The sequence below is a fragment of the Anoplophora glabripennis genome, unplaced genomic scaffold (assembly GCF_000390285.2).
Source record: "Anoplophora glabripennis isolate ALB-LARVAE unplaced genomic scaffold, Agla_2.0 scaffold95, whole genome shotgun sequence".
Lineage (NCBI taxonomy): Eukaryota > Metazoa > Arthropoda > Insecta > Coleoptera > Cerambycidae > Anoplophora > Anoplophora glabripennis.
In genome coordinates, this window is record NW_019416252.1 from 992,244 (window position 1) to 1,016,271 (window position 24,028).

At 33.9% G+C, this 24,028-nt stretch overlaps 1 protein-coding gene across 2 annotated transcripts; it reads right to left on the minus strand.

The window, feature by feature from the left end:
• Nucleotides 1–1,902: 1,902 nt before the first annotated feature.
• On the minus strand, nt 1,903–19,608 carry LOC108905854 (TBC1 domain family member 9). 2 transcript variants are annotated; one of them, XM_018708897.1, is made up of 19 exons: nt 19,361–19,608; nt 19,144–19,310; nt 18,926–19,093; nt 18,397–18,493; nt 17,689–17,952; nt 17,580–17,636; nt 17,322–17,526; nt 17,044–17,261; nt 16,521–16,813; nt 14,188–14,418; nt 13,950–14,132; nt 13,705–13,884; nt 10,665–10,762; nt 10,424–10,609; nt 10,180–10,368; nt 9,823–10,109; nt 2,819–3,044; nt 2,614–2,760; nt 1,903–2,557 (listed from the first exon to the last, which is right to left on the minus strand). In XM_018708897.1, exons 1-19 carry the CDS (start codon nt 19,402–19,404, stop codon nt 2,345–2,347), a joined length of 3,453 nt encoding a protein of 1,150 aa, XP_018564413.1. In that variant the 5' UTR covers nt 19,405–19,608; the 3' UTR covers nt 1,903–2,344. The 2 variants fall into 2 exon arrangements, with proteins under 2 accessions (XP_018564413.1, XP_018564412.1); XM_018708896.1 differs by having other exon boundaries at nt 17,044–17,282.
• Between the last annotated feature and the right edge of the window lie 4,420 nt (nt 19,609–24,028).

A 24,028-nucleotide genomic window follows, 5' to 3' on the forward strand; every position in this document is an offset into this window, starting at 1 on the left:
ATACTAATTATTTTGTTCCAACTATTTGAAACTACTTATTTTATTGAAACCTGTCAGAGATAAAAGGAAAAACCACAATTTAATTAACGTCCTGTATAAAACTATGGTTTTAGTTACACGATTGATAACTTTGTCAGTTACGAAATCTCCTGAGCATGCTTAACGTTAGTAAACTGAAACCGCTGTATCTTTTCCATTGCGTCACAAGCAACATTCTATGAACTAAGACGAAAAATCCTAGTCAAATTAGTCACTGTTTGCATATAAATGAAATGTCATCTTGACAATTCCCAAATCTGGATTACAAGCAAATTTCACCACTGGTGTTCCTGGATATGAAAATATGCCAAAAAATCGATATTTCCACGCTCAGAAAATATATATAATAGTACGGAGACGCGATCAAAACAACTGTCAAATTTTTAATCTGAGTGTCAGTTCTGTTTTTAAATGCGTTAGTCAAACTATAGTCTAAAATTAATACCCAACAAACGTCCTCCATTTTCTTTCACTCTAATACACATAAAATATTGGAACGGTTGTCTGTGATAGATTGAGACTATGAAGACATTTATACCATCATTGTATCTCTTTTTAGCACGCTTAATAATGAATACACGTCCACAACGACTGTCTTTGATATTAGGACACACGCGTGACGTAATGGCAATCTTAAAACGGTTCTACTATATCATCCTAAGACAGACACGCCTAGTTTTCAAAACCCCAATAAAGTGATAACTTGACAATAGAAATATATACTTTATTTAATTCATCCTTTTGGTAGCGAAATTTCATTGTCAACACAGAATCACTTATGGCACATTAATCTAATAAAATCCCATGTAAAAACCGAGATTAAAATATTGACAATGAGTTAGGCAATGTATACAGGGTATAGCAAAAGTACCGGAACGGCAGCATAACTCGGCGGGAGAGCATTTTAAAGAAAAATGTTAAATACCAAAGTTTCAGGATTTCTCCCAGGCTATCCGATGGTGACCTTGATTGACCTTGACCTTGATATCATTTCAAGGTCAAATGTGTTTTTCAAATGGGACCCTATACTTTTTACCAGAAATGAGAAGAGAAAATCCACTCCTTGTTTGGTATGAGTCCTAGCATCTCCTTAGATTGACTACAACCACTGGTTCCCCACCACCAGTTCATGTGCTCCTGATTGACCTAGTCCCTGATGATGGCTTTGACCCAGCTGAAGGGCAGTTCTACGAAGGGTTTTGGCCCATGCTCAGTCTAACTGGCCCCCAAGGAGGCCAATCTATCTGCTATTTCCTTGCCACAAATCCCAGTCTGACCTTGTGGGGGCCCGAAGGTCAAATGGGAGGGGTCACTCAAGGTCATATCTGAACATAAAATTTTCCGCTCTTCATTTCTGGGGTTTAAAGTATAGGGTCCTATTTGAAAAATCACACTTGACCTTGAAATGATCTTCAACATCAAGGTCACCATCGGATAGCCAGGAAGAAATCCTGAAACTTTTGTATTTAACATTGTTCTCTAAAATGCTCTCCCACCGAGTTATTCTGCCGTTCCGGTACTTTTACTATACCCTGTATATTCAGTAATAAAATAACGACAAACACACATCTTGGGTAAAAATTTGAAATGCTATTAGAATACAATTTTCATAAAATAAAAAAAAAAGATTTATATCTAGATATATTGCACATAAGACTAAAATCCTTACTGTTTTAAAATATGATTAAAATATTCACATTATAATATACAAACATTATACAAATAGCTGCTGTTCGGATAAAAATTTGAAATAAATCCAATTTTGAATCTTGGACATACCTCAAAATCTGAAAATTATGAACAATGCACTTTAAATTCAATGTAGACTTAAAAAAAAATAAAAAAATGAAATTAGACACGAATAATTTTCCTTTCCAAAATGATCCATAAACTTTTTTCTGCTTCAAATTTATGTACAATATCAAAAACAAAAAATCTGAAATTATGGCAGACTATAATCAACCAAAGATAGTTATTTAATTTCAGCTATACTTCCACTTCACTAATCATTTTATTCTACATTATTGTCAATCTTCTTCATAATTCCTTTATAAATTTGTTTAGAAATTTGAACGACTACGAAAGATATAATAATTTGGACTCACTTCAAATTCTGATCGATATTCCGGAATAAAAAAAGTGCAGATAACACTAAACGCCAACATGTAGAAACAGTGTAACTGATGAGGAGCAATAATCTTGAAACTACGTTACTTTTTGTTTTGTATAAGCTTCGTGCACGAAAAGTATAACTGATGTAAACTCTAAATCTGTGTTGTGCAGGTACACATGGAAGTGGGGATTATTACACTTTTATACCAGGTACATCACAAAGAGAATTCATTCTAGAATATCTTCTACTTTTGAATTGCTGGATGCTTTCAGAAAGTGATACTCTTTTTGAAAAGAAGTCGACCAATGGTTGGGAGTGCAAGACAGAAGCTAAAAACTGCTCCGCCGTTATGTACCATTGAATTTCAGTTTTGGGAGTGGATGGGTTTCCATTTTTATCAGGAGACTGAAAATATGAAATTGTCATTAACACGTTAAATAGTAAAATCTAGTAATTCTCACCCCATCTATAAACATTCCCGAGTTGCAAGCAGCTGCAGCAGACACTAAGCTGTCTTCGGACTCATCTCTGTTGATAAAAAATTGTTTGCCAACATCGCCTAATTCCAAAAGTAAGGTTCCAACTTTAGCTATAGCGTGGTACACATCCTGAATAATAAATAATTTTATCAAATAACTTTTGTAATATGTTTTAGTATTCTCTTACCAAATCTTCAGGTTCTGTTTGAAATATGTCATAGACAGTCTTCCACAAAGTAATAAAGTGGGGTTGGGACATTTTCGGTACCGACTTGAGATTGGTTTTACTATCTTTAGACTGAACCAAGTTTCTCATGTTTGTTAGACTCTTTGCCTCCCAGTTCGATTCACCAGCACCGTTCAACTGACTGACGAGAGAATTTTCTGTTGAGGATTGCGAATCAAATGATTTTCTGAAAAATATCAAACATTCAATACAAATTATTAAAACTATTACAAGTAAAAATTAGATTTACAAAATGTGCAAAGTAGGCATGACAAGAGAACTAGAAAAAGTAACACTGTCACAAAAAATGTCATCCAAAACCCTGTAGCAATGCCACCAAAACCAATAATAGACTACAAAATCCTGGTCCACGAAAACACAATCAAGTTAATATCCAAGTCAACATTTAGGGTAAAAAAGAACAATGCTAAAACAACTAGGGAATATCCTGCGATTGACACTGAGAACTACTTTCGAGAAGATGGAGAAAAGCCTGAGTAATAGGTTCTACGCCACACAAAGAGGTTGTTTGCCTTGGGAGACCTCTTTGCCGAGACCCGATCGGAAAGAAAGTTGGAAATGCAAGTGTGGCAAGAAAATACAAAAGGCAGGTGTAATTACAGATTTTATGTAGAAATATATGATACTGGTTAAATATTGATGTAGTGGCAAAGAGGTGCAATTTATAGAAGAAAAATGTTCCAAGAGCATTATTTAGTTATCTTGTTTATCAGGCTTCTGTGACGGTAGTCAACGGCTGAACAGTTTCTGGACTGGTTGCCATTTTGTCACATATCGCCCCACATATCATTTTGTTCAGAATAAACTCTAAAACTGGAGATTCTCCTCTAGTTGGTAATTATATTGTTTATTGATTTACGATTTTTTAATACAGTCTGTAGTTAGATTTTTGCGGATGTGTCGTTTCCAAATTTCAGGTACTTACTTTTAGTCCCTCATCTCAAAATTCCCCTATATTTCTAGGTTTCCACGTCAGTAGGAACATTTTTCCAGGTTGAGTAATACTAAAATTTCTATATTTTAATGACCACCATTTCCTAAATTTTTTGTCACCAAATGGGAAACTTTTTTATTCATGAATTTAGAAAAAAATACTGGTAAGGAAAATGCTCTTTCATTTTTGACATGTCTAACATCTATCTAATTTTAATTTCAGAATCATATCATTACAAATTACTAATTTGTACCAAAATGCTAAGTTATGCAAAATAGTCAACAGATTATTTCCATTCAATATAAAACATGTATTTCAAAAATTGTTTCCGGTGGCAGGAGTGTCAAAATTTTTCAGACAAATATAACCAACAGACCTCATATTTACGTCACTGGCTTGGATTGAGACTAAATTTTTTTACATTATGAACGCAAAATTTAATTTCATTATCTTCATTTGTTTAGAAGATATTTGGAGATATCCATTTTTTTTTTTAAACTACATATAACAAAAAAAATGACATGTCCTATTCTTTTTCTAATAACTCTATTTCGCTGGGTAACGATAACACACTGTTAAGATATCTTTCTATGTGGAACGATTTTCTTCAAATGAAAAGTTGATATGCTACTTGTAACATTAAGAAGTCTAAAGGGACGATGTGGCAAAACTCCCAGAAATTCCAACCTTCCATTCAACTATTATTCAGTTTTTTTTCTTGCAGACCTACCCTTTAATCTCAGCTGGGGCAAAACCCCATCCAGGCTCTCCTGTGCCTGGTTGGCAGAAAATTCAGAAAACTATACCAAAGAAACCAGACGGATGTTAAATTGCATTGTTACATATTTTTAGATAAATAAATTGTGTACAATAATCAGTCCGTTTTTCTATAAATTTATTTTCCGCATCATAGTATTACTAATACATATTACGAAGGTTACTTGAAAAACTTGTGGAGTGATGTATTAGTGGCAGTAATAATAATAAATTAATATTATCTAAATACTTGTGGTATATTATAAAACTATATCTACGAGTGTCTTATAACTAAATACAACATTTCAAATTAATCGGCCAATCAGTATGCTGTAAATATCAATTTAATCAAACCTGTTTCAAATATTTGAAATGAGTAAGGTTGAACACCATCCTGTTGCACAATTAATTTAAATGTTGTTTTATCCAGTCTTATTTTCCAAATTTAGCAGTCAGATTTCCTTTTGCTTCAAAAAGTAAAAAAAAACCTGGTGGCAAAGAAAATTATTTCCAGGGTGCCCATAAAAGCATGGATAATTCAATAGTAAATTAAAGACATTAATCAGTGTGTCACAGTCGCGCTAATAATTTTTTAAATTGGCGTCGTATATACAAAAAAATTATATTGAATGTTAATATATTTCTAAAAATAAAAGTGAAAGAGATTCAAAATAGATGCCACTCTAAGCTCAAACTACTCTCATTGCTTACATTGAGGTTTACTGTCAAAATAATTTGTCAATAACTGTCATGCAAACTTCCATTTTCACTTCACAAAATTTAAGCATATATAAAACACAAAAAAAAAAACAACTATGAAACGCCTTCATACCCAAATTAAAAACATTACAACCAAGCCAGAATCAAGCAGACCCTTTAGTATGACAGTTGGGAGTAGTAAAAAGAAAAACAGCTGTGAGGAAACAGACTGCTGTGGAAATCCCATAAACGTACAACCGAAGCCAAAAATGTTCGTAGAAAGATCCTGTCATCCTTGTAGCTTCTTCATGTGGAAGCCCAAGATCCCTATATTGGAAAGTGCACCCCCTTTGACGAATGTAAGGAGAAAACCTTTTAAGAAGAAACACTGCTATGCAGGGATGAAGTTACTAGAAAAGAGCCTGGAAGAGATAAAGAAAGAGGCCGCAGAACGTCAGAAAAAGTGTGCGGTTATTCCCGATTGCTCTCCCCCTCCTCCTCCTCCTCCTCCTCCTCCACCAGTTAAGGTAAGAATGTAGGAACACTGATATGTTATCAAAACATGCAATTCTCATTAGAAATTAGTGATCTGTAAAAACGGATTCTTTCAATAATCGGATACTCGACAATCGAATGATTTCAATAATCGGATAATTATCTGAATGATTAATAGGCCCATAAAGCGGATGCACTAACTTATATTCGGTTCATAGCACATCTACAAATACAGTGACATGATTACCCACTGATTTGTTTACAGCAAGCTGGTTAATAATTCAGATTCTCTTAGCAACAGCTTGTTTGTTACGCAATGTCGATTAACGAACACGGCAGGAATTTTTTGGCTTCCAAACTTGAACGAGAGGGTGCTTATAACCAACTTAGCTAGCCACTGTTACTTATACTAATATCCGATTATCATTAGAATTCTCCCTGGAATAATAGAACCATGCCAATTATTTTAATAATCGGATTATCGATTATGATTCATTCAAATTATAACAGTGTTATTAGAAATACATAATGGGGTTCGTCAACTTCAAAGAAAATGGAAATGTTCACTTATCCAAAAATATATTTTTCAAATATTTTTGTTGATTTAGTCTAAATTTGATTTTTTTCTTTTGGTTTGAAATTGAAATTTTTTTTATAGCCCCTCTTTACGATGGACCTTACTGGCCAATGGGCTTATTCAGCAAATTTTTTTTATTTGCTTAACAGAAAGATAATGCAATTTTAAGGTTCTCTGCAAAAAAACTAGAATTTTATATCGCCTACAAGTCATCCAAAAAAATCATAAACTAGTGCGCAGAGTATCCGCTGAATCGGTGGGTACGACATCAACGCATGGGAAACCGCTGCCAGTCAGGTTTTAGTTGCCTGTTAAGTTTCGATTGAGTATGTTAAGATACTGAATTTTGTTAGCAATATGGAAGACACAGAACAGAAATAAAATACAAAAATTGTATTGTTCCTCAGTGTGGAAATAAAAACTCATACCTAGATATAAAAATATTTTTTCTACAAGTGTTAAGAAAAGTGCACTTTTTTCACCAAAATGCCTTTCTAAAGGACGTATTTATCTAACGACAAGAAAGATAGACAAGTTGTTTATGCAAGGAGCATAAGAAATATTTTACACAAACTCGTGCATAAATAACCATTATTTTTAGCTTGAAACCAATATGGAAACTTATAGATATTTTGTATTAATGCATTTTTTGTTCTCTCAACTGGACTATGTTATTGTCTCCGTAATTCTGTCATGCAGATTTAAAACCAATAGCCTATTAGTAACTACTTTAATTTTTTTTTTTTGGTATCTTTTATTTGAAAAATGACTTATTTTGAAATTAACAAAACTACCTGCGTAACTTAGGTATGTCTGGAAGTAGCATACACGCGCCTAACTATTATGCCACACGCCAAGCAGGCTGACCGTCCCATGCGGTGACATCACTGCATTGCCACGGCTGAGACAAATATTCACATTTCAAAAATGATATAGTTTGAAAACCGCTCAACGGATTGAGTTGAAAATTTCAGGATTGCCTAATCATGAGCAATACTTTGTATATTCAAAATAAGAACATTTTTGAAAATTTACTGAATGACCCCATTGAGTACAATAGCCATTATGTGAAGGGTCCACTAACTTTGCCCGGCTGAAGCTATTCAACAGCCTCCGTTGGCTAATTGCAGTGCATGGTTCATAGTGAAGAGGAGCCATCACAGGCAATTCAACCACAAAGATTTTTAAAATAAGACAATGTGCCAGCCTGTGGATGTGTACGAACACGGTTGACCATATTCTTTAATTTTCAGGAAAAGCCCGATTGTAATCAGATAACCATTCCCGCCCCTGACTGGGATGTTAACAGAGAAGAACCAAAGCCGAAACAACCAGAATGGCCTTGTTAATGACAATAAAAGATATTAATACCTAGATTTATCTTTGCTTTTTAATCTATGCTCATCATAACACAAGCACATGTAAACCATTATCCAAAAACCCACATTCACTTCAGATATTATGAGTAATTGTTAATCACTGTCATTTTCAACATATGAATGTATATTTTCACTATACTATAATTTTGTTCTATTCTATTAGCATACTTTTTCGATTTCTTTTAAATAATGAAAATTCATTCCATGAACAGTACCCAACAAAACTTTTCGGGACAATCTAGGCAAATATCCATTTTCTGCAGTTTCAGTGTGAGTTTATTTTTAATGTTGGTAGTTCAAAATAAAATCCATGAACCATCCTATTATAGATCACACATTTAATGTTACTGTGAGTTTCTATTTTTTTCGCCACTTTTAAATGTACTGTAAACACTTCTGACAGACACTTCTCCTTAATCTGTTAAATTCAATTGTTTATGACTAGCCCGATTATCAGATTGGTCGTTAACACCCACACATAATTCAATTTTTAACAACAGAATTGCAATAACTAAAATATGAAAGTAATAAAATATCTTTCCTACTTGTACACTTATGACATGCAGTGACATGTCGCAGCTGAAAATTGAGGTAGTCCCTCCTTACCTCAATTTCAAGAAGTTAAACCATGCAGCCTTAGTTGTATCTCTTTTTATATAAAATAAGCAATGGTAGAAATAGCTATTTGTTAGTGCATTTGCTGAATATATTGGAACACTATGTGAAATGAATGGCACATTACAATTTTTATACGAGAATACACAAAATTGTTTTATCAGATTAAGAAGCAGTAAAAATTCTGGTTTGATTCTTTTCATTATAGACCAGCAAAATTAGCGAAAAAAAAGAGAAACTTGAAAAAATTCCTATCCGCGATATAATTGTAAAATTGTCTAAAGGAACATAATACAAGACATCTCTCATCTCGTGAGTAAAAAAAAATTATTAGCTAACTTTTCTATTTAAACAAATAAGTGAGGAAAACAGTTTTTTCATTTTGCTGGGAAAACCATCAATTTTAGCGAAAAGTGACTCACAGACAGCTTGTACGGAATAAAATTGTCTACAAAATGAGACTTGTTAAATTAAAATCGGTTAATAAACAAAAAAGTTATTGCAAAAAAACCAGAACCCATTTTTTAATTTGTTTATAACTATCGCATTTATTGTTAAAATTTTATAAAACCTATGACAAGTTGAGGGTTTTGTCATACTTTAAAAGTGTGCCAAAAGTGGACGCTGTAGGTGCAATAGTTTTCGAACAATTCAATTTGTTTATAACGGAGGCTCCAAAACTTATGAACTTCAAGCCTCTGTACAGGCGTTAATTTTCAATCAAATATGATTCTGAAAGCGTCATTGTAATCTTAAAGATGTAATTAAGCGATCTATTAAAAAATCTCACCGTTTTTTTGACATTAACATTCTCAAATTGTGCATTAAAAAACCGTGCCTTTTTCGCTTATAAAAAATTTGAATAAAATTGTTGCTATTTATGCTGCCTCACCGAAAATAGATTCAATGGATAGCTGACAAAATATACAAATTTAAAAAAAAAGCACCCTCTATGACCAACAGGAGCCAAGATAAGAATTTTTTTTTTAAATCGTAGCGCAATTGTTTATAAACATTAAGACTTGAATTTTTCGCAAAATAAAGTTTACGACGTAAACTACGATTTCCCGTGAATTGCATTGAAAAATGTGGAAAATTAACAACTCACGAGCCCTTTAAAGAGAAGGTACTTGCTAAGTAAAATGTCCGGCGTGGTGGTGGAGGAAACTCGGCCAAGCGAGTCGCGCGCGCGAGAAAAGTGAAATCCAAAGTTCAAATTGATGCGCGCTGTAAAATTTTGCAATATCTCGGCTTCTATTCATCGTAGAAACTTCTTTCACGTGTTGAGAGATGTCTGGTATTATGTTCCTTTAGACAATTTTTATAATAAAAATAATAATAATTTACAACAATCTAATTTTTTTCAGTAATCCGTGAATACTTTACAGATCTTGTTATTATTAAAACATTTGAAAATAGTAACGAAATATCGTTAATAGAAAAAAACAATGTCTATTGGTAATAATTTATCAACTATTAAAACACTTACTGCCACTGGTAAGGAGTCGTGGGTGAGGCAGCTTCTTCATTGAGGCTCAACGAATCAAGGTTGATGCTCTGCTCCACGTTCTGAAAGAAATCGGTAGCTTCGGCAGCGATCTCTGTGCCACATTCACTTTTTGCGGGAGATTCTATATCAGACATCACCAGGATAGGCGGAAGGTGGATGACATAGAGCAATTTAAGCCTTTGTGCAGCTTCCGCTGTGCTGGTAAGCCCGAGAGCCATCACCAGTTCCCTGAAGTTGAGGTAACCATCTCTGTTTTGGTCCATTAGCTAAAATATAAAGAAACTATAATCAAATTGTCGAACAATAAAGGTTATAATGAATAGTAAAGACAAATACCGTGAATATTCTAGCAGCTAGTGATTCAGCCATCTCTCCCTTACCCCAAGGCGACAGAGCAGCAAATAAAATTTTAAAATAGTCAAAATCCACCTTATACGCCTCGTATGGTTGTAATGAAGGATCATGCTTGTCTGGAATGCACTTTTTCTGTCTTATAATCTCTTCTCTGACTAAACTTAAAAGATCCTGCAACACAAACATTCTATTCATGTCTAATTGTTTATAACTCACCACGACGGACCAGTAATTCTTGTTGAGTGAAGAATCCGTCACTTGCGACGCATCTTAACACATTTCGCTCGCAAGTATCTTCCAATTCTTGCACTACTTTGAGGCGGTGCTTCAGACGCAGCCTTTCTATCTGGCCGGTGGTCAGAAATCCGTATTTCCTATATGCTTCGTAGATCAGAACCTGAATGGAAGTGCTCTGAAATTATTACGATAATTAATTCAAAATGAAACAGTTGCAGCGCTTCTGGTACCCTTTTCTGGTCATCGTAGCTCTTGTTTCTAATTGCACCTCTTCCCTCGTCATTGAATACACCCATCAAATAATCTGCAAGGAGCTGCATGGCTTCTCCTTAAAATTTATAGTTTAAAAGTAGATTATATTTTAAAAGAATCCTTTGTAATTGGAAAAAATATTCCATGAAGTTTGGAGAAATTCTATATTTCCAGATTCAAGATAAATCCAGGTTGGTATACACATTTAATAATATACAGGGTGCTTCATTTAACACGTTCACTGCGAGATAATCTTAATGTACTTTGTCCTTGACTGCGATACATATCTTCGGGGATATGTAACAAAACTTCTTCTGTGTGCGGTACATATCCCTGGGGATATGTAATTTTTTTACATTTGACACTATAAAATAAAAAATAACACAATTATTGCTATAAACTTGCATGTATCTGCAACTATATATCCTTGGATACTAACATTTTCATTCGAAAAGAGTTTTGAAAAGAAAATAATGGAAAAATCATTATTTCTAAAAACTACAGATTCTGCAACTTCCAGATACAGTAAAAATGTGATTATTGAGATTCGCATATTTTTTATAATGAGTACATACCCCCGGAGGTATGTACCGCAGTGAACGTGTTAAAAAAATGTAGTCAGGGAAAGCCCAGAAGAAATGGGACCTACTGTACATATAGGGTGGCACAAAAGTATGTAAACCCCTGAATAACTCGTCAGGAGTGTATTTTCTTGAAAAATGATAAATACAAATGTTTTAGGATTTTTCCATGGCTATTCAATGGTGCCCTTGTATTCGACCTTGATCTTCAAGGTAATTTCAAGGTTAAAATTGATTTTTCAAATGGGATTTGGAAAGAGCAGGAAATTTTACGTTCAAGTATGACCTTGACCATATTCTTGACCACGACCTTCAAGGTCACTCCAAGGTCAAAGTTGTTTTGTCAACAGGAACCGCTACTTTTATTGCAGATTTGGAAAGTGCATGAAACATTACATTCAAATTGTCCGCCTTCTTGGATTACAAAAAAGCTTAACAAAAAAAGTTTATGTAAATAAATGACCTTTACTTTGACATGACTTCGGGGGTCATTGTCAAGGTCGTAGTCGATAAAAACTAGCGGTTCCTATTGAAAAAACAACCTTGACCTTGGAAACACCTTGGAGACCATGGTCAAGGTCGTAGTTAAGGACATGGTCGAGGTCATAATTTGAACGTAAAGTTTCATACACTTTCCAAGTCCGTAATAAAAGATAGCGGTTCCTGTTTAAAAAACAACTTTGGGCTTAGAGTGACCTTGAAGGTCGTGGTCAAAGATATGGTCAAGGACATACTTGAACGTAAAATTTTCTGCTCTTTCCAAATCAGCAATAAAAAATAGGAGTTCCCATTTGAAAAAACAATTTTGACCTTGAAATGACCTCGAAGGTCAAGGTCAAGATCGAATACAAAGGCGTCATTGAATAGCCAGGAAAAATTTTTCAAGAAAATGCACTCCTGACGAGTTATTCAGGGCTTTCCATACTTTTGTGCCACCCTGTATAGTTGAAAATAATTTTAAAATGTGAACAAAGTAAGGGTACTAAGACTCTGATGCTCTGTAGTTTTGTTTTTGACAAAGTTGGCAACACTACATTCAAAGTCAAGGTATTGGGAGTAGAACATGCAGTCATTTGTCTCAGATAGTTGAGAACTGTTGTTGCAGTGGTGTGTTGAAATGAGTGCCGCCATTCCAAATCTGGTAAGCTGCCAGGTGAGGAACACAATGCAGTTTCTTCTTGCAAAGGAAAAGGCGCCGATACAAATTTTTAACAACATCAAAAATGCTTGTGGGGATGGTGTATAAAGCTGACAGAACGAATGTTCATGATGAACAAAATCAAAGAAATGCTTCGTGGCGAAGGACGATCGAGTTTGGACGAGATGAAGAGTTTTTCTACAAATCTTCAGATCTCTTCCGCATGAAATTATTATTGAAACACTTGGTTATCGAAAATTGTGTACGAGGTGGATACCAAAACAGTATCTTCACAGGAATTTCTCAAGCGCTTTTAACTAGAAGGTGAAATCAATGCAGTGGTAGAGATCTTTTAATATCTCATGAGCCGCGAAATGCGCGAAAGGCGTGGCGTATCCCCATAATTCTTCTAATAAGCACGTTGTGAAAACATTGACTCAGAATTAGAACACGTGCCTCATTACAACTAGAAATGAACTAGGGCGCTCGGGCATCAATAAAGTCAACTGGCGAACGTTCGTTATATATATTTTTATTGTTTAAATTAAAATAATAAATAGGGCATTTTATTATGATATTTGTAATCGGATCAAAGGCTTGTTTACGCTAGAGCTCGAGCGAGACTGTGAATAATAGGTGTAATGTTTTTAGGACGTAGAATAATTTAGGCGACGGTCGGAATTATGTTTCTGCGCATATGAAGGTCAAAGCTCATAAGATTTTAAAACATCTCTAACATCCGCCTTCACCATCAGTGAAAACATTCAAAACAGTTGTTTTGGGGCGAAAAACCATGGCAATTTGGGACCGTAACAGGATTCTCCTCATTGATTTTTTACCCTAATGCTGCTGCTGCTAACACTATGGAGGGCGATACAGAACAAAAGAAAGGGAAACAATTTGCCCGTCAAGGGGTGAGAGATTTTTTTGATGAAGATATCAAAAAGCTCATCCCTCGGCACACAATGTACATTGAAGTTGATGGCGACTATGTTAAAAAATAGTGTTTGATGTACCTTTCTGAATATGTAAATTTTTCATACACTGTCGTTTCGATTTTTAAAAAATTGAGTACTCTGTGGATATGCCTCATATTATTGATATTACCAGAGCCCATGGAAGAATCCATCTTAAATGGGACTGCCTGTATAATTATTAAATTTTAATTTTCAAAAATTATAAAAACCTGAGTTTGTTGACTGAAATACAATTTATAATACTTTGGATAAATTAAAACTGCACTAAAAATACTGCTATATCAAATTTGTAATATTAAAACATTATGAAAAGTTTTCTTACCTTCGTCTCTACACTGCAGCAGTTTTTCCTGGTTCCACTCCAACAACATTAAAGCTACTTGGAATATTACTTTGGCGCCGTCATAAAAAAAGCAATCCATGACGTTCACGGCACTTTCGTAAGGCATCACACAAAGGAATATGGTCAGGAACCAAGAGAGGGAGATCATATTTGTCATACCTGCAAAAAATATAAACATTCTAACATATCATCCCTTTTTCACACAATTATTCCATGGAACTCACCTAGCTGGTTAAGTTTATCGTGCAGACTGGGCAAATGCTCCAAGGTTAATTCATCTAGAATGCCTTGGTCCACGACAGCTCCTACCACTCTGGTATTGTAATAATCAGGCAAAAGGTTCTCGCAGAGAGTAGCTAACAACCAGAAAGCTTCCTCTTCGTTGCAGTATATCAGCAGAACGGATGCTAAGATATTAAATTTATATTTTTCTACTCTTCACATAATCATTTCCTTACTTACCTACGATATTCATAGCCTGGCAGTACCCAATGCTTGGATTATGTAGCGCATAAGCGCAAAGCACCCTACGAAGCGCATCGATTCCTATGGGATTCTGGAAAGCGGGGTGTTCTGGCAAGGAACGGTGAAGATCACGTTCAATTTCATCGTTAGCCGTAGAGTGCTGAAGGAGAGCCTTACCAACTAAGGCGCGGTAGTAGCCGGGGTGGCAGGCTTTCTCGTTAGCGGCACCTAAATTTAAAATTTTATAAACAATTAAATGGAGTAAAGGTGTGATTGAGGGGAGCCGCTGGCTGGAATAAGTATAACTTTTAATCGGAATGGGGTGGGAATACATCAGTATAACCCAGACTATGACGGAATAACCGAAATAAATCAGAATATCGACAAAATATATGGGATTATGACAGATTATAGATAAAACAGAATTGAATAGTTAGGAAAAATATTTCAGTAGAACGGAAGAGATTATGAGACAATGACTCGGATTATTCTGAAGTAACATTGGAATAACTCATGTAATTCTCTTTAATGGATACAATATAAAAATAGATAATAAATAATCTTTTATCTTCAATCTAAAATCAACGTTTTCAATCATGTCATAATCCTAGGCATCAGATATGTATTAATAATGTTCATTAATGTGCACACATAATTGCAAGATAAAAAAAAACAATATTTTTCAAATTAATTTATGGTATTTATAGGATTGTAAAAAAATATTGAGAGCCTCTGGAATCGTCCCTAACTTACATACTACATAAAAAGAGGCATATAGTCCTCTACTTTTTGTATTGTCTTTCGTCATCAAAAGAAAAATTGCTGGTTCAATTTTAAGTAGTCATCAGTTCTACTTTAGTTTTCATTTATTATGGAAATTATTAGTGAACAAATGTTTAAGGGAAGTTTTCCTAGATTCTCAATTTTAACTGTATTTTTTTTTCTTTGAAAGGACAGTACCTGTAGTGTGTATATTAATAAATGCAGATAAACATAACAATGAATTAATTGACATCATATAGCATCCAGAATGGCTGATGAAAACTGTGAGTTAGCTGCACAACTTTATGTACAGCGATTTCCGAATATGTATGCACCAACATTTGTAAATAGGGGCAAAAGAATCGGTGGAGTCAGTGGTTCCAAACATGTTTTCACTGTATCAATGCGATAAGTCAGTAGCAATTAAAAAAATACTACATATTTGCAAAACATAATTCTACCAATTAAATTTTTATATGTCAATTTATTCACTCTTCAAATAGTCCAATGAATCTGTCACGACCTTATGTGAAATTTACAAAAAATACCACCTGGAAACAAAAAATATGGTGATATAGGAAATAAAATTCTAAGATAGTGTATTTTTCCTGTGGTGCATGAACGGCGAAGTTAACCTAAAAAATTCATAAAAGTCAAACAACGGTTTTTGCGCTGATAAAAAAAAACTTGTACTCCAATCGAAAAAAGTTAAATGAGAAAGTTGTAGCTATTAGAAAAACCTATAGATTTTTATTTTTAAATATATCGATTGCTATATTACTTTTCGAGATATATCGAAAAAACGGTCAAAAATCGACTTTTTTTGTTTTTTCTGTATCTCTTGCAAATTGAGGTTTTGAAACTTGTTACTTGCTGTAAATGTAGCCCTCGGCAAGCAAAAAAGTACCTTGTTTTAAATTAGAAAATATTAAAAATTTTTTGAGTTATATCGATTTTCGAAAAAAGGTCATCTCGAAAATTGGCTCTTGTTGCTCGACGAATAGTCGTAGAAAAACGAATCAAGGCTAATTTTTTTCCTTATAAGTTGTACTTTCATGGTAAAAAAGAGTGATAATGATTTTATTCATCTCAACTGCCCAAAGATGACTGAAAAAAGTACAAATTTTTTGGTCGCACATTTCTTGAATATCTTTTTCGATATTCATTTCTCGATAATGTCTATTACAGGAATCGTTTGCTGGCATTTCTACACGAATTTAAAAAAAAAACGTTGCTGTAGGACCTTCTGGAGCAGATAATTTTTTTTTTTCAAAAAATTTCACAGGCCGTTAGTTAAGTCTACAGCGTCTATTCATACAGAGATTGAAGATGAAGACTTATATTTTTAATAAAAAAATACTGTAGTTCATTTTAGCCACTTATGCATTTTTAATTGTGCGTCAAACCGAAGCAGGGGCGGGGTGGGGGTAACACTACTCGGCCGCTCTGAAAACTGAATTCGCACGTTCGAAAACAAGAAAATCAAATTTTGACTGTTTTCCAAATTTCAACAAAACAGAATCAGTGTACATTCTGAGGGCTAGTGAATATTTTTGAGGAGGATTTACCTGAGAATGACATCCAGATGTCCATCCGGAGGTGGTCTGGTACTCCCTGCAATACCAACGTAGCAACTTCCGTGGTTCTGTACATAGATACTCCCCTACCATAAACGTTGAAGTGTTCCTCCCACTCTCTGGCCTTTTTCTGTTGTTTTTTATTCACCTCAGGAATGGGACTTAGGGGAAACACCTTCATCAGAGCCTGTTGACATTTCCAGTTGTTGTCGATAAGAGAAAAGGATATATCGCCTGAAGAGTTTTCACTGCTGCTGTTGCTTTTGGTACTCATGGTATCAGATCTACAAAATCGTATACAGGGTGTTTCAAGAGTGTTGAACCTCAGTGTACCAAAATATAAAACAATTTTTACAGATGATTAATAAGCAGTGGCCAAAATAAGTTTCAATGAAAATTCATGAACCATCTACATCAACTAATTTTGACCCTGAACTTTTTTCTCCACTATTATAGAACATTAAAGCATTGTAAAATGAAAAATATTTGTAGTAAATAAATTTGAATATCTTACGACTTAGGCTCCTGGGTTTTTGACAGAAGTTCCGAAATCTTTTCTACCAGAAAATCCCTATCCAAAATTTGAGCAAATATAAAATTCGTCTTGTTCAAATCGTTGCCAGTAGAAACAATTATCGCTTTATCCAGCGCCTGGTTTGAAGCATTATTCTCAATTTTCTCTGTCACCGTAACATCTCTAAGGGGTACCACCAGACTGACTTGGGCTTTGACCTTAAAATAATTGTTGAGATTCTACATAACAGTGTACGGTATCCTTGAAAAAATACTTACTCTGCTCTCGAAACAAATATAATTCTGAGACAAAAACAGCCTTCCGGTAACATGTTTTTTGTTGTAAGGGGTCAGCAAAGTGCAGTCAATCGATCCGTCAAGTTTTTCCGATGAAGGCAACCTGAACAATAACCTGTAAGCTTCTGATTGTGCCCTTGCATCCAGATCTCTCTTTAGAAACGAAGCTTTCCTTGGAACATTTTTACTAAACATGAAAAAAATTAACTTTTTTTTAACACAACAAATTTGAGTGGTTACCTCAGTTTACTTAGTAGTTCTTTATCTTCTGTAAAACTTCTTTTGTCGTCTATTAGTCTAAATTGAAATAACAATTAAATTTTTCATCAGATTATTTTTTCAACATTACCTTTTTACAGCTAAATCTACAAGTTGCTCCATAAGGGCAAACGTCTCATTTTTGCTCAAAAACATGCTGAAATTGTATTCCTTCTCCCTAGTACAAATTTGAATGGAGTCAGGAAAAACTATGCTGTTTTTCTTGCTCAGTTGAGTAACCTCCGACCATCTTATGCACACTTTTGTGTCTAACCCGAGGATAAAAGCATGGAAACAGCAGTAATTTATCGAAAGGTACATCCATCCTTGCCTGGGAATTTTACCTTTCCAATAACTTAAAATTAGAAAGAAAATATAAATTTTATATAACTTTAAGAAAAAGTAATGGGAAATTAGATGTTCACTTCATAATTGAAATGAATATTGAGTTCCATTATTCCGTTCAACAGATAACTAAAACATGAAACAAATATATTTATACATTTTTATATTTAATTATTCACTATTGAATCAAAATCTATTGTAGATAAAGACTGTTGTTTGATATACATTTTTAACTAAACACTACATGTCTGTATTACAATACAAGCTCTAAAATATTAAATAAACATTCAGTTATCTAAAAGGCCATCAAGTTCATTATTTGTGCAAATATACAGACATATACGTATCACTCATTATCATATATCTTTATCAGCTTTCGTAAAACTAATTAGCATTTATTATACATGAAGATATTATGAAATATGAAAACGTGATATAGACAGCTTTCACTTACCTACAAGAGTAATAGTTGACAAGTTTTTCATCCTTGGGCAGTCCAAATAAACGAATAAATTTGTCAGATGTAACTTTGAAGGACTTTGTATCTTCATCTACAAAAAAGAAGATATTTGTCATCTACTGATGTAATAAAGGTCTCATATTGCTTGCTCAAGTAATACTTTCAATTAAACTGTTTCTATCTAAGAAATGTTAAATAAATAACCATTAATTATTTACAAATATCTAGAAGTGTAATACCACTTTGAATATAGGTATTTAGAATTTATTTCAAATACACTAACTGCTAATAATCTGTGTGCATATTTGTGGCCATTACAATTAGTAATTAAATTGATAATGAACACCATCTAACCGAAAGGGAATCCTTTTTAAACAATTAATAAACCATTGCAATTTAGTTTATATTAATTCACAATATACAATATTGACTGATAATGGTAATAAATATAAAAAAATGTATTATTAAAATAAAACCAAACCATTTAAAGATACAAATAATGAATGATTCAATGAAAACATACCTTCAACTTCTACTTCATGCCTTGTAGCAATTACAGATTCAATTTTACAAGTAACAAAATCCGTTATATCGTCCTCACTGTCAAATGATTGTAAAGTTTCGCTTACATTACTGAAGAGCCACTCCCAATCTTTCAAAATTTCTTGCCTAGTCATAGAACAAGCTATCACTGCAAAAAAAAATGTTAAAAGCTCTTAAAATGTTAATCAACGAACTTACAATAATAAACTTCTGATGAAGGAGTTTGATGTAATATCCTGTAGGGTGCCGGTTTTGTATCAAAAATACTATCCATAGTGCCCACAAGAAGTGAGGATAAACCCTTGGCATTGCCATGGCCTTTGCGGTGTTGCAATACAAAATACAGAGAAGTCTCTTCGGTTTCCCTAAAGGTAAATATTTAGTATAGAGCAATGACTGTGGAAATAAGCTTTACCAGAATGCATTAGCAATAAGAACTTCTTGAGGTTTCACGAACATTTTTAATTTATAAACAAGTATTTAAGATCCAGGACATGTCAACTAGAGAAATTTTTACAGATTGGGGCGTTAATACGCCATTTTAAATGCATTTCTCTAAACGAATTTACTGCTTTGTAAACACTTTGTCTATTTTGTTAAAGATAAGCAACTACAGATAAAACTAAACATATAATCATATAATTACAATGACAGCTGTCAGTGTCATATACGACTGTCAGTTGTCAAATTTGATTTTAGATTTTAATTTCAAGGTAGGCAGCGACATCATCAGCCAAACAGGTGAAGTTTTTGATATGGTTAATAGGTTCTAGATCTAGATGGCGTAAGCTGCGGCGTCTTGTAAAGTGATGGTTCCTAACTGTTTAAATGTTGTTGTGTTTGTGTAGTGAGTGATTATTTTTCATAGAATTCGAAAACCGAGCTCAATACATTTAATATTTGAAGTGTTTACAATGTAGTATAAAAATCAAATTAAAATTGCTTTTGTGAATGTCTAACTCAGACGAAGATTACGCATAAATATAGATCCTCAAGGTAATAGTTAATACGATCGCAACAAATGATCGATGTATGAGAGCCGCCAGGGCTCGTGTAAGGCAGACAGACAAACGTGTTTCCATCACCCATCAATCAGATCCGTACCGTCTGACCAGATTCGCACATACAAATTGCCTCATTTCGCCGGAACAACGGCCCTGTAAGGCGGTGGACGTATCGGCATGTTTATGGCCCCCTCACGCCGTTCCCATACTCTTAAATCGCCAAGTTGAATGCAAGTAGGGGCGTCTTTAGAGGTCTATTACTTTTGAGGAACACACACCGTGAGACAGGTGGTATGGAATAACTAATTCAAAATAGATGTACTAGGCACCAACTCAATAAACCCATAGCGTTGTTGAAGCTCAAATATGAGAATACTAATCGTGTAACGTTATATTCGAATAGATACGATAAGTTTTTCCTTGCATTAACATGTACCTACGAACAAAAACAAAAATCTGACTTCAACATGGCGTCATAGCTAGAAAAAAATTGAATATCAAATAAGTAACAGAAAGTTTGATTAACGATGTTTTTCATAGCACTTACACACACAACACAACAGTAAAGGCTAGTCCAGACCAGACATAATTTTGCCTGCAAACAGAAAAGCACGTATAGATAAAAACTGTGTGGCTACAAACATTTTGTGTAAAAATATTTTTACAAATTCATCTGCGCTTTTTGTTTTCCATTAAGGATGGAAAAAGATTTAAATAAAAACATTTGTTTGTAAACAATAGGTGTGGACATACTCGTCGATCGATAAACACACGCCATATTCAGTCGAAAGTTTTTTCTTGTACGTTCGTATCAATTTTATCTCATATGTTGACTGTCATTTTGGATTGAATATTGAGAGAAAATCAGTGATGGAATTCAAGTCTTATAGCGACAAAACTACCAGTTCAGTTTTGTGAGTGGCTCTTATACAGCAACATTGGACGAATCAAAACTTTACCAGAAACATTTTCGTTATGATCGAGGCTGCATTTACTCGAAATAACAACTTTTGCGAGACTTATGTTTGGTCAGTTGATAATCTCCATGCCTATAGGCAAACAAATTTTCAAGATAGATTTTCAATATACATATTGTGTATATTGTGTATTGTCAACGGTAGGTATTCTTCTTGGGCCATTTATCTTACCAGGTTGTTTAATGGGCGAAAGGTATGAAGTGTGAGAGATTTTAGATTTACTTTCCATAATAAGTGGGTATGTCGTGGAAGACCAGTCAGATCAACAGATCTTAACCCTTGTGATTTATTTTTATGGAATTGATGAAAAACTTATTTTTTAAAACGTCAATCAACACAAGGGAAGAACTTATTGCCCGCATCGAAAAGGCCGCTGATACAATTAAGAGAAAACCCGTTTTCCTCTTACGGGTATGTCGCGCTCGACTTTGAGTGGATCAGAGTGGAGGCCATTTTGAACATTTTCTTTAAATTCGAGTCAGAATTGGAATTAATGTTGTTTTCGAAATTAGTATGGTAATTTTTTTTTCTAGTCGTTCGAAAAGTATTTGAAAAATGTGTTTGTTTTACACTTTATCAAAGTACCTACGAGTCAACTTAGGAATCACCCTGTATTTGAGCATTGTAGATTTGGACTAGGCTTACGGAATACCGTCTAGAATTAATATTCCTGTAAAAAAAATGGGACACAGGGATGTTCACCGGCATGGGTTTGGGTTGGCATCTTAATAGCTCCGTGGACCCAGGGGTCCTTACATAGCTGCCCATTTATAAACCCACACCACTCCAGCTCGAGGCTGGCTGCAGTTATTTCTTCTTATTCGTCGATAGCAGCTCTCTTGTTCTGTCAATCAAGCTCGGCGACTACCATACGTGAGCCCTTCTTGTGTGTGCTGGCTACCACAAATTCACAAAATGGCGAAATGGAATTGATAATATGTAAACTTAGTTCAGGTGTAAATAAAACATTTATAAGGTATCTAAATGTACTATCATGTTTATGGAAAGTATAAACTTCATCTGACGGATTTCGCAAGATACAAATTTTTATAGTTGTTATTTAAGCATATTTTATAAAATTATATGTTTTTAATTAGATAAATTAGTGGGGAATCGTCTTATTAAAATATTGCGTTTTGTACCAGTGATCACTATGAGAAATTTTTAATTGTAAGAATCACATTAAACGAAGTTGTAATATGTAAGTTATTAAACAATATTAAACGCCACCAGAACAATCAAATATCTTAGTACTTTCAGAAGAAGAAACTGGAAATATTTCAAAAAATTTTCGAATTCTTTCAAGCTTACCTATACAATTGATTTATCTTGTCAAAAAAATGTTTATACAAACATAACTGCTAAATTTTTTCTTTTTTCAGATACATTTCTATTTTTTCGGATCAGTAAATAGAATTTTCTTTTTTATTCGAAATATACAAATTTTAAAAGAAATGAACAAGAGACGTTTTTTGTACAAAATCAATAGATCATTCCGAAAAGTAGCCGTTTTCCTTGAAAGTTCCATAGACGGGGCAGATATTTTCAAAAAGAGAGGGTTACATATCCTCCGTACACTATTGACGCAGATAATGAAATGATTGAATTTTGATTGCTTTCCTATCCTTTATAATGTGTATCATCAAATTTCAATCAGATATCGTACATCTGAAGATATTATTGGTTAACAATTTCACAACTAAGACTAGAATGGTTTGTAATTTTGAAACGATTTTTGGACTAAGTTGACTTAAATCTGTCTGTCGTTGCTGTATGACTACTGTTTTCTGGGACACCCTATATGTCTTAATTATTTTGTTGCTTTGCTGTCTGGTAGTTATATTTTTTGTTTAGTTCTTTTTCTTGGTTTCTTTTCGCTGTGTTCCTTTCTAGCTTCTTATTGTGTGTGTACCTACAGCATTACCACATTGTAATTTATAATACATGTCACTATGGCCATAGAACGACAGTTACCTATAATTTTTTTCGCATATGTTATCAGTAGGATTACTAGATCTGTTTCATGACAGACCTGGAGTTTTAGGTCGAATTAATATTCCCGCCTACGTCCGCATTTCGATGATTGTCGATGACATCTGTCAAAGGAAAAGTGTGTAGCCGCTATTAACGTATTTGAGTTTATTTGTGTTTAGTGTAGCATTTTCCTCTTATTGTTGTGTAGTTTTTATATATGAACATTTATTTAGTGCTAAGATATGGTTAGAAAGTGTGTTATTTGTAAAGTTTTATTTAAAAAGGGCGAGCAGCGGTCTTTTGACAGGTAAGTAAACAAGCAACATGGGCGGCGTTTGAGGAATTACATAAGGGTGTTTTACATTTAGTACTTAATTAGCAGTGATAAAATACTGACTAAATCATAATCTAAATTATTAAAAAGATATATTTTTTAATTGTTCAACTTATTTTTTCCTGTTTCTGTAATATTATAAGTATATTATGAGTAATACCTGTATTTTTAGATTTCCTAAGAATCTGGAACGGAGAAACTTGTGGAAGCTCTCCCTAGGTGATGTCAATATTACCGACAACATATTTGTTTGTTCTGATCATTTTGCGATTAATGATTTTCTGACAAAGTCATCATGTATAAAGTACTTGCGAGAGACAGCTATTCCAATAATAGCTTCTACTTATAGCAGGTAAAATAACTTTTATATTGATTAAAATATACAAGTAAAAAGCCTTTACAGTTACCTAGTACCTCTTTACCTTTTTATTTAATTTTTATAGATCAGACAGTTCTAATAAGGAAAATATTTCTCTAAATGATGTTCTTACACAGTCATTGCACTTGCCGCAACAAAAACCAGAAAATATATCTACATGTTCATCGTCATCGACACTGAGTGCTCAATCAGGCTTGTTATCTACTACAAATAAGGCTACAGATCTTTCTGAAATGACACATCACCAAAACATAGATCAACTTTAACTGCATCAGTAATAGGAATGGATCCACCCAATCGTAATAAAATTATAAACGTGAAGTAAGTTATAAAAATATAATTAACAAATTATATATCCTTTGTATAGTATCTACAACTAATACCCTATAATTTTGCTATCTGCTTACCTATCTAA

Excerpts from the sequence above, each read along its gene's own strand:
- LOC108905854 (XM_018708896.1), bottom strand. The coding sequence starts at position 19,404 with ATGTTCGTGAAACCTCAAGAAGTTCTTATTGCTAATGCATTCTG. Across the intron at positions 17,953-18,396 it reads GTCAACTATTACTCTTGTAG|TTATTGGAAAGGTAAAATTC; the intron begins GTAAGTGAAAGC and ends TCTAATTTTAAG. Across the intron at positions 10,763-13,704 it reads GCTGCAGTGTAGAGACGAAG|GAGAAGCCATGCAGCTCCTT; the intron begins GTAAGAAAACTT and ends ATAAATTTTAAG.